The sequence below is a fragment of the Periophthalmus magnuspinnatus genome, chromosome 7 (genome assembly GCF_009829125.3).
Source record: "Periophthalmus magnuspinnatus isolate fPerMag1 chromosome 7, fPerMag1.2.pri, whole genome shotgun sequence".
In the NCBI taxonomy this organism is placed as follows: Eukaryota; Metazoa; Chordata; class Actinopteri; order Gobiiformes; family Gobiidae; genus Periophthalmus; species Periophthalmus magnuspinnatus.
Genome location: NC_047132.1, coordinates 26057748 through 26069916, shown reverse-complemented (window position 1 = coordinate 26069916; position 12169 = coordinate 26057748). Strand labels below are relative to the sequence as shown.

The following is a 12169-nucleotide window of genomic DNA, read 5'->3' as shown; positions in this document are numbered from 1 at the left end:
CCTGAACCCTGACCAATAATATGAAAGCCCACTTTATCAGCCCCCTATGTATGGGAGCCCCAGTGGGTCAGCCGGCACACTGTTTACCCCTTTGATGTGAGGGGATTGTAAAAGTAAATGCACAGTACGGCACCTGTGTGCAAACTAGACACTAGTTATTTATCCAAATATTTGGGACATCACTTGAAGTTTGAGGTGGAGGTTGTACAGAAAGTCTAGGAGAAAACTTAAACAATGTCACATGACTATAGAGGCCTTGACCCAGTGCGAGGTCTCCTCTTGGTGTTTACGGACTGCTCTAATGGACTATGGCTATTCTGCACTCCATCACAATAGACAGCACACAGTGAGTATGGTCAAAGACAATCGGAGGTGGTATTACGACTGTTTTGTTCTGCTAACAGTTAGGGGTCCTGGAATGTTTTAGAGTCGCCCTGTGCACTACATCCATCCACGTGCCACACATAAAAGTGACAGTAACAACCTAGAGGAGGGCCGTGTATTTCAAAGCCCAATACTTTAAAACTGTCCAAGACAAAACAACTTTCTTAATGTCATTTCTGTGTGTTGGAAGGAACATTTGTTGCTTTAGCTGGAAGTGTAGACATGAACTGAGTGCTAGGAGACAGACACCTAAATTAAGAGTTCGCAGGAATGGGAAGGGAGATAAAATAGAGGTGGGTGGACACCTTAGCAAAGGAAGAAAGACGGATGTTTTAGCCGGGTTGAATGAGTTAATAAATTCAAACAAATCTACTAACCTCTGACTCGAGCATAGCAGCAGCCGCACTTGGCCAGGACTTTACGAAATAAGTGTTGGCACCCGCAACCCCGGTGATGCCGATGGTGATGGTAATGGGCCCCTTTCATGATGTAGCTGGATCATGGGCAGAGGTGGGCATGGCCAACCACACTCTCTGCTCCCTTCTTCACTCCAATTCTTCTCCTCAGTGACAATTTCAAAAATGTGTCTTCTTCCAACTTTTTACACAACTCCCAAAAAAAGGCAAGTCTCCCAGTTTCCACGCAGAGGGGGGAATCCACAAATGTAGCAAGAATCAAATCCGCAATCTTAGGTTCTGAGCAGACATTCCCGTGAGCTTATCATGCTGTTCAGAGAGCTTGTTTCCTCTATCCTCTCCCCTTCGCCTGGGCTTTCTTTCCTCCTTGCGGTGTTTTCTTTTGGGTGCTGTGCCTCTGTGAACTGCCTGGTCAAATGACAGGCTGGGAGCTTGCTTGTGAGAGGAGAGAGAGATAGTGAAGTGAGACAGAAGGGGAGGGGGAAGAGAGAGGGGTGGAGTTTGCAGCTAACTGGTTGCAGCCTATTCCAGGATAACGTTCCCATTCCCCTTATTTTCAGCCTTCCTGTGTTCCGTTACTTGAATAATCTACTAGCCCTTTTTTTTAATGCACCCCCATATCTGTATATTCCCTAATTAGTTCATGCATCCTAACCTTATTTACAGGGCTAGCCTTGTTTTAGTAATGTTTGCAAAGACCCCCCGATACAGAACACTCACTGAGAATAGTAACAAGCTGCAATGATACATAATGCTATTTACAGAAGAGGGGCCGTGTTAAGTTGAGGGTGTCATGTATTTTCCACTAAGCCTCTTGCAGTGTCAGACAGGCGGTGAAGTCTTAGTAATAGTACAGTCAGTATGGTGGGATTTCCTCCACAGGATGATATTGTTGATTGATTGTCTGTTTATGACGGTGGAGCCGGCGTAGTGACCTTTTTGCTCAGCGTTTCCATGAAATGGGGCAGAGGGCTCAGATTTCACTATGTAGACATTCTGAGCCACACAATGGAGTTTAATAACAAAGATGTAGTGGATGCAGGGCCAGCGCTAGTTTTCAGGGGACTCTAAGCAGAATTTGTCTTTGGGGCCATTGGCAGCGCCATGTACCAGGGCTCCGCTATTGGTGATTAACATTTGACATGACTATGACCATGCTCTCATCACTTTGACCAAGTGTATTTGTATTTATATGACCAACTGAAAAATCCAGACTGTCACAACTATTATAGCAAAAAGAGGCCTACTTCAACCAAAACATACCTCTTTGCTCTTTCTAAATATGTCTGTGTAATGCCTCAGTCGTGCAGGTATGCTCCAATTTTGGACAAAAAGTTAATTGAATGAACACATTTTGCCGCTTATGCAAGTTGCTTCTTCAGTTCAGTGCAATCTGACCAGAACGGAAGAAGTGGCTTTGATTAGCAGCAAAACGTCGTCACTTAAATAACTTTTTGTTTTTGTCCTTTTTAAATATCCACCAAAAAAGTTTAATAAACTAATTCAATAGATCTAATTTAAGATCATAGGCTCATCGTAAGTTATGGCCAACATTTTATTATATTTACATTTTTTATGACTACTGTAGCCTAGATAATTAGCAGACATTAGCAGCAAATGTGCATATTAATTAGCCTGTACAATACACCATCATGAATCATGACTTGTTCACAGGTCATCCGGTGACACAGTGGCTTATCAACATTACTAATTTTATACTATGAGCAACTTGTGCTAGCCTAAACATTCATAGTTGATGGCTGATTGCAAAAGAAAAAAAATCCCACAATCAAAAGCAGACAATTTAATAAACTGTCTCACCATGTCTACATGTTGCTAAGATATATCTTTTATGCATAACATCAAACAACTTCCTTCAACTCAATCCAAATAAAACAGAGGTTCTCATAGTTACCCCCCGGTAACCATGACAACAATATCACCAAGATTTCCAAAAGCATCTGGGCCTTAAATTCTAACATTCACTCCTCTGTAAGAAATCTTGGAATCATTTTTGATCAGGCCCTTAATTTGAACAGAATATCTAACCTTTGTCCTGCACATGCTTATCCCACTTCAATCCATGCTTATTCCACTTGTCCTGCACATGCAAGATATTTTGCTACTATAGATAAACAAAACTAATATAATGGTTTTAAAGGGATATTTAGGCAGCTGTGAACACCCAAGCCCAGTTTGCAATAAAATTTTACATATAATATTATTTTTAATATAAATGTATGGGCTCTTGGGGGCCCTCTAGTGGCCTTGGGGCCCTAAGCAGCCGCTTAGTCTGCTAATAGGCTGGGCCAGCCCTGGCTAGAAGTACTGACAGAAAATTGTACATGCTCTAATATGATTTAGTATTATACAAATACGAATTAAAGCAGCATTATGTAACTTTTCTTGTGGGATGTCATGTAATTGCTTTGCGTGTCGCACATTATGATATTAAACATGTTCTTGCATGTATTAAATTATAGGTGTTTCATTGCTAAAATACCTTCAAAAATGCATTCTTACTGTGATCAGACTTGCCTCTCTAAAAGATCTCACCTGTGACGTGAACGGGTGGCAACTCCTGCTTGTCTACATGGAGACAGAAGACAGATTACATTAATGCCATGCTGTGAAACATTCCAGGCAAAGGAATAACAGCTCCATGGAGACAAGCCATTAATAATATATCTCTATCTCTAATCTAAGGTACTACAATAACCTTGAGTATATGATAGTTGTGACGCACTAAAAGGCTGATTCAACATGATTTCTCTTTATGTCTTTCACACACAATTATTTAATTTGAGCTGATTCAGTTACTATATAATAGAAAGACAAAAAGCGAATTATCAATTTGAATCAAATTATTTCTTTAAAATACAAGAAAACTAGCAGTGACGTCCATGCACATACATATCAAAATAATCCCACATTTCTCAAAGACTTATCCTCGTTGTATTGCGCTGAAATGTCAATGTGAAGCTGCAGGTTTATCCCAATAAACACCTCAGGAGGCAAGACACAGAACAACCAACTATTTCAGAAAAAATACTCTTCTGGGTGACCAACCAACTAATTATTTTCTAACAAACAAATAAAAGCGAATGTAAGCCTGAAGCATTCAAGCTCATGAGCCAGGCTGCAATCTCATTCACAACAGGGAGAACAGAAATCATCTCTTGATTACTGCAAAACAAAGGCAGTCTGCGTCAGCGAGCACCCATTCACAGGTACAGGCTGGGGCAGTGATGGAGCGTTAGAAGAGCTGACAGGGCCCTCTCTAAAGCTGCAGAGTGACGGGGCCATGGCACACTGATGTTACAGTGTTTTGGTCCTCTTCACAAGACAGAGCAAACAGGAGCTCTGCAGCCTCTCCTATTAGTCACACAAGCTAAGCACACAATAACTGCAAAATTATTGGTTGTACTGTACTGTTAGTCTTCACTCACTTACAGACACAAGTGAGTGCAAATATTCAGTCATCTCTGATCAAATATAGTTCAAAGGTTAAATAGAGTTGTTTTGTTTATCCTTCATTTACTGTGTAATATGTTGAGTATAATCCATATTAAACTCTTATAACATCTTTGTCCGTGATGTAGAAAAGTAGCATATTCAATACATTTTTTTGCAGGAGTCAACAATAACATTCATGCAACTCAAAATGTCTATGGTTTATTCAAAACTATTATTAAGAATGCAAGTTACATTGCAATTGTATGAGCTGCTTCCTACATTTATTTAAAAGCCTTAAATATGAATATTGATTAAGTCCACAATGATCTTTCCCCACCACGCTCTGGTGTAAGACAATTATAATACTGGATTTAATACTGGGAACAATTAGTTTATCAAACATAATCTTAAATACTAGGTTAATCTTACATAATTAAACATGTATTAGGTGACATTTACTTCCGCATAATCAGCTTTATAATAACATTTGATCTACTCACTTCTGAAAGGGCAGTCAATATTTAGACTGCAATACGACATGGTACCACATCCATATGCAAATTGCCAAATCTAATTTCTATTAAGTAAATATCAGAGTCTGCACAGCGCACACTGCCAGGCCCTCTCCCCCTGCGACAGTTGCTTTAAGTGAGTGACTAATGATTCAAGCAGCAAGTCACAAGAGGATTATTGAACAGGGCTGTCTTCCATGTTGTCTCATAAGCCTGCAAACAATATCAAAGTGTATATCAAAGCTGCATAAGGAACAATGGATATGTCAGTAGAGGAAAACGCTTCAAAGGGAACAAGGAAATCAAACAAGGGGGAAGGAATCTGAGGATAAAGCCTTACAAATTGAGTGAACTAAGCGCGTGCTATCATTCGACACAGAGGAGACGCGGTGAGGAAGGCTTCACTTGAGATGCATTTAAAATTCATGAGGGGAATGAAGGAGGATCTATTATGTGCTTTTAAGAGAGCAGCAGTGAGCAGCATGGTGCACAAGGCAGCCAACAGGGGGTGACTGTACCTGTTGCATAGACATAATTAAATAATGGATAGCTTTGTCCATGAATATTTCCAGGGTGTGTACAATACTGAGTAAATGGTTTAGTGGGGTATGCACTCCTGATAATTAGCACAGCTCAGGAATAAATGGATAACTGTAGCTTCTAATTTTAGCAATGAATATTTTTTAAAAAAAAAGGTCAAATATAATCCAAAGTGAATTATTCATTTGGATGTGGGGCTGTTGTTTAGGACCAGGAGTGTCTTAAGATATTTTTGCACCATTTTGTGATATAAACCAAAACTACTAACTTCTCACTAAAAGCATTTCATCCATTTGAATCCCAGGCTCTAGAAATGTACCTAAACTGTGGAAAATATAAAACTGTTATTATTGTTTGTTATGCTAAAACAGACATGGGCAAACTATGGCCCAGGGGCGACACACGGCCCTTTGGGCTTATTAATTCGGCCTGCTGAACGTGACCAATTATATTATATATATTAATTATATTAAAATAGGTAAGGGTTCAAATTTTTTCCTCTTTGTTTATTTAACTGAAATTTAATACATTAATTATTAAATTAATTAATGCATTTGGAAAACCATTTGTACAACAGGCCTTGCATATTCATGCTTTGCTACAATTTACAGGCCAAATCTCTAATTGTCAAATTTTGGGACCCACTGTGGCCCATGTGTCAAAAAGTTTGCCCACCCCTGTGCTAAGAGCTGTTAGCATTAGCTCAAAAAGTCTGCTAGCATCTTGCACTTGTTTATCTGTTTTTATTTTACTTGCTAGTTGATAACAGTGCATTCAAATGCTAATGTTTCCCATAACAGGCCTTTCTATATTACTAAGCCAAAGCCATTTGAGCCAATTTGATGACTCTTTTACCAGTCCAGCTCGCACTGTATCAATGCACCTTACGCAAGGGATATTACTTGAAATGTTATTTGCACTGATGTAAATAGTACTTGATTATTTCAGTGTGTATACTCTAGAACGGAACTGAAAGAGAATACTAGCTAGTTTAACTTAAGATGAGAATGTTTACAGATGGTTGGTCCTGTCTGTCAACACATAAGCCAGGTGTGCCCTGTCGAGTACAAAACCACAGATGGCGAGCTGGAACCAGCCCAGAACCTCAAGAACCTGAAATGTATCACATGCTACAACATCATTCTTCTGCAGTCTAGTGGGCTTGTGACAACGAGTGCACTCTCCACACTTCTCCACACTTTCCCACCTACTCACTACTCACATTCACATAAACTGCCTCATGCGCTTAAGGACAATTCATGAACTCTGGTTGAAACTATGGACACTTGATCAAACAATTATTCAAGATTGATAATAAATCTGCAGATTGTAAATATTGGGTTTACATGTTGTATGTCTACACACTTTTACACTGTTAGTATACGACACAGCCACAAAACCCAAATTTCTTTCTCAATTGTATTATAACTGTCACCCACGTCCTGAAACATCTGATCTAGCTCATAACCCCTCCTTTATCTCTTTTGGACAGCAGTACCAGACGTATATGCCTACACATTTTTCAAACACAAATGTTGAACAACATTACATGATAGAAAAAAAAGAGTGAACACAGAAACGTAACTGTCATTATACTGAAAGGATCATCCCCCAGTATATGCTCTCTTAGGATTACACCCTAAAAATAAACTGTCTCATATTTGGTCTCGGAGACATTATGAGGCAGTGGATGTTCACAGAAATATGGAAAATATGTCCCTCCCTTTGGCTAGTGCGTGTGCTCCCAAATCAGGAGGAGCAGGGGATGTGAGGTGAGACGCGCATTAACACCCATTCATCTCCAGCTTTTATCTATCATCTCCCTGCCTCTCTCTGCCGCTCCTACACGAGACGCTCCTGGGATGACTCATGGACATACGTATGCTTAAACATATGTGGGCAGTAGAGAGCTGCAGAGACTGAAGATGGAAAAAAAAAATCTATATGTTTGGACTTGACAAGCTCTTAAACCCAGTGGTGTTGAATGGTCATGGTTTTATCAGAAGCAAAGAGACTGCCAGTGCATCCTTAACTAGGAACTGTATGCAGCCTGCGCTCTTAGAACTGTTGACTCATGTGACAGTCATTCTGCTTTTTCATTGGATAATTAGCTTGAAAAGATTTTTGCCTGTAAAGGTATTTCACATAAATCATGGGAAGTAAGTTTTTATAAATCACTTCACTAAGTACATGTAGACTGATTAGACATTATAGGCATAATTGCTGGTACTTCTATCACAACACAGCATCTCAGTATGTTCCCATCCCCCTCTGACTCCAGCCTCTTCTCACCCCATCAGCCACCTGAAATCCTGCCAAAATATGTCTTTTCCATTCACTTCACTTCCCATAGCTTCTCTCTCTTCCTCCTTCCTCTCAGAGCAAAGCACCAATTATGGCAAACTGGTATTGTGGACATCCAGCGCCAGGACAAGGGAAAGTTTTTTGGAGGGGGGGAGTTGGCACTAGTCCCGCCAAGCAGCAGAAGTCAGTGTCAGTGTTGTAAGGTGTCTCATCCTGTCCTGCTGATGTGCACAGACAAGCTGTTTTTGTCCAATTAGACGGTGTTCCCAGAGTCCAATGTCCACTGAGGAGATGGACTGCAGAGCAGTACCATGCAGTGCCTCCCACTGTGCTACACACTCTAGTCTAAGAGGAGGAATTATCAACACATGAGTGGGGATTCAAAGCAGGTCATATTCAATAATAACTTAGATGACTGTAGTTATTAATACATTAAACGTTTATTTTAAACACAAGATAGAGCTTATAATTACAAACTGTGTCAAAAGATTATTAAAACTAATTTGAACTAATGTAAGGACAGTACAGCCAACAAAAACTATATTTTAATATTATTTGGTCTATAAAAACAAATAAAACTGCTTTCAATATTAATTTCCTGAACATAAATTATCTACATTTTGAATCATTTCCATTTACATAGTCCAAATACATAGTCCAATTTGTTCCCTTAAAGTCTGAACTTTGCTCCAATACACCTGTTTTATATAAGGACTGGCTGTTAAGGCCCCTTGATTAAAAAGACCCAAGTGATGAATTGAATCAAAGTCAATGCCCTTGCACAGGGCACAAGTCAAGTGCACAGTTTTATTAGGAACTTAGTTAAACTTTTTTACTACTATTGAACGTGCACTGGATTTGTATTTTATGTATGATATAAAATGATGCAAAACGACATTTCAGACTTTCCCTCATCTAAATGCCTCATCTTTCTGGAGCCTTTATTATATGATTAGAGTATATGCACATGACTAGACTGTAGGCACAGAAAGAACTGTGTGCAGACCGTGAGTTAATAGTTATGAACTAAAGGAAAATATATTAATTAATAAAACAACACTCAAAGAAACACTTCACATTTAACTGATTCATTATTTAACTTTCATTATTATGTAACATATATACAGAAAAAATCTGTGAATTTCAAATATGTAAAGTTTGTGTTGTTATATGTATGTATTCTATGTAATCTTAACTTGATGTGATTATGTCTAATCAGTTGTTTTCTAAAATTAGTTCAATATGTTTAATTATATACAATAATTTGACTATGTTTTATTATTATACATACTAGGTTAGGTAATAATATTATTTCTCCTCTGTCTCTCTCCAGTGACCGTGAGTTTAATGTGATCTTGGCTCGGGCTCATCAAGAGCAAAAACTAAATGCCAGATGGTCTGAGGAGGTCTGATCTGTGCTGACCTCAGCGACCCTCTACATTTAGCTCTCACAAAATGCACCACCTTGTGCACCAACTTGTGTATTTTCTAGACATTGGATTTGAATGTTGTTGGAGCAAAGACAGAAAGGCAACAAAAATTCAAATAGAGGATTCTTCCATTTCAAGCTACATAGATGAAGACATTACTGTTAGACATAATACTCAGATCTGCTTACGTCTGTTGTTTATGTGTAAGGATTTATCTCTGTTTTTACAGAATGACATGTGGCCATTTAAGGTCACTTGCAGAAAGTGTAGTCTTTAAGGACTGGATGCTCCTCTTTTGGATGTCTGACCCCTGATTCAAACATCTTTAAAAAAAATAAGTTATAAGCTCAGTATAATGCACACATTTTGGTTTACATTTATATTAAATACTTGTAATTTAGGTAGAAGAATATGGCCTAAAACAATATAAATCTTGGTCTTGGTCTTGGCCTTGAAACACGGTAAAGCCTCACAATGCAAACCAGTGATACTCATAAACAGTATATAAAACTAACTGCTGAGGAACAGAGCCAACCCAGAATAGAATAACAGCTCATTACTGCTTCCTGTTGGTGAGGCTTCCAAGTATTTACCTTAAAAAACAGGCGAAGTGTGAACACAAACTCTCATCCATCACTGCCCGATGTTGCATAACCAAAGAGAGACGAGGGGTCCGTGAGGGAGATGAGGAAAGTCCAGAAGACTTCAAACTTATATCCAAAAGTAGCTACATAAAATCCAGTATTCCAAAAGTAAAAAGATCTTTTCCAGAATAAAATCAAGATGAAATTCTAAAACAAGCTTTAGTATCCACATGTTTTGTTTATTTACTTGCAATGCAAATGCAACAGAGAGGTCTTTGCTTCAAAGTTTACATATTTGCTTTATTTGCTTTTCTTTCTAGAATAATGGTTGCTTGGCCAGCCAATGCAGACCATAATGTTTGGAACCGCATCCTGCCTCCCCAATTTCCAACACGGGCGTGATTAACAGGTGGATTAATGAATCATACAAATGCATGATCCGGCTTAAGAGGGAAAAAAAACCTGAACCTATATTTCTGCAGAATCAAAGCAAAGCACTATCATATTATGTACCAGAGGTGAAAGAAGTATTTTGTCCTGAATGATACAAGAGTATTTGAGAAGTCTTCCATATTTGAGAGGAAACGTGCAACAAATTAGTGGTCCTATTTCACAAAGCAGTTTATACTAACCCTGAGTTTAATTCCTGACTCAGAGTTATCATTCTCAGACATGGTCAACTCAGAATTTCCCATTTCAGAAAACTGGTTTGCTGCAGAGTTTAGACCACGCAGAGTTTGTTCACTTTTGCGTTTAGCTGAAGAGACAAGCCCTGATCAATGGATCCCAGCACTGCATTAAAACACAAACATGTTTTTAACTTTTGTAGTTCATTACATACTATTTTAAAACTAATTGTACACATTATCACTGCACAGGTTGCACTTAAAGGTCTGACATACATTTGAGCATTTGGAGTGTAGTAACGCTGTGACATTATATGTGACATTAAATACATGTGTAAAATTCAATTAGTTCATTCATTTGTTTGACATCAAGCTGATAAATGTGATCAAACAAATTTAAAAGGTTATAAGCAGTGAGCTTTGTTATAATTTACAAACTGAAACAAAATGTAAAAAAAGTGTAAAATAAATTATCTTTATGAAGTTAAATCCTTTCATTAAACCTTGATCTAACTCTTCCTACTTCTGTGAATGGGAAAGTGAACTGTCCAGTCAGAGCTCTCCTTCAGGAGCAGACTCTAGGTAAACTAAGGGTTAGAGGAATAAAACCTGCTCTGGACCAGGTTAGGTTCACAGAGTGAGTTGTCATGGTGACTGATTCAGGGTTTAGGTTCACTCTCTCTGTGAAACTGAAAACTTTGAATTGACCTCTTTTCAGAGTTAACAAAGTCTGAGTTTGGACTACATCTGCTTCTTGAAACAGGACCAAAGTCTGCGATTGGCACATCTTAAACAAGGATGGTTGTTTGATGTGCTTTATGGTCTGGATGCAGAGTAGGTTGATTACATTGACTTGATATCCTTAAATAGTACTACTATTTAATGCGAGCAACGATAAATCAGTCAAATTTTCATACTCAAATCTGTAAAAACCTTTTGGTCATGTCAATGTTGATTAAATTGTTGAATAATCTGAAGCCTCGCTGACCACAGTAGCAGAGTGAAATACACAGGAGTTGATAAAAGAGAAGAATAAAGACTGAGATCTGAATTAGTGCAGGCTGGCAGCGGTTTGTGCGGAGCCACTGTAGCAGACATCTTGTTCCTAACACAGTCCAGATGAGTCTCTTATGGCCCCATGAAGCAGCCTTTAAAGAGAGAGGGGGCCTCTCCTTTTCGCCTCTCCTAAACATATGTAAGATATAGAAACAACAGTGTGACCCCTGGCACTGCAGCAAAGGCCAAATGTCTCCTGCTTCTTCTTAGAACTCACTCCAATAAATGCATCAATAGTAAGTTGTATGTAGAAATCATTATTCACAACATTGACATATGGTATTATGTAATTTTAGATTTTTCACCAACATTTAAAAGTTAATAATTAATAACTGGCAGCATGGTAGCTCAGTGATTATGACTATCGCCTCACAGCCATAAAGTCCTGGGTTTGTTTTCTCCAGCACTTCCTCAGTCTGTTCTTTGCAATTTCATGTATGCATACGTTTCTTATACGTGTAATGGCACATAACACGGTTTGGTACTTAAAGTTGCTAATTACGTAAACAGAACAAATAAAGCAGTGTCAAGTGAATGAAAAAGCAACTACTACATTACTAATATTATTAACATTACAAGTCAACAACTACTAAAAATGTTACCATTACCCCTGCTGCTACCACTACTACTATTAATATTAGTGTGTATTTTTATCCTTTAACTCACTCAACTAAACGTACACAATATATTTGTATGTATTCTGAAAACTGAGGAGTAACAATATCTAGTTAAGTTCTTCTTTTGGGTGGTTTCAAAGAGATCAGAGGTCAAAAACTATGAGGCCAATGACTAAAGACAACAATGTGGTCTCAGCTCTAATACACTTCACTGTACAAGCTTTGGAGTGGGACAGAGAGAAAG

General features: G+C 38.5%; 1 protein-coding gene across 2 annotated transcripts in view; it reads right to left on the bottom strand.

Moving 5' to 3' along the window:
- Window positions 1–12169, bottom strand: part of arhgef25a (Rho guanine nucleotide exchange factor (GEF) 25a) — a 47733-nt gene that overhangs the window by 32536 nt on the left and 3028 nt on the right. The window contains exon 1 of one of the 2 annotated variants that reach the window (XM_033969464.2): window positions 762–1229. The exons of the other annotated variant lie outside the window; for it this stretch is intronic. Within the exon in view, the coding sequence (XP_033825355.1) occupies window positions 762–870 (109 nt within the window). The 5' untranslated portion in view covers window positions 871–1229. Of the gene's footprint in view, window positions 1–761; window positions 1230–12169 lie in introns of those variants that run through there. 2 annotated transcript variants of the gene reach the window in all.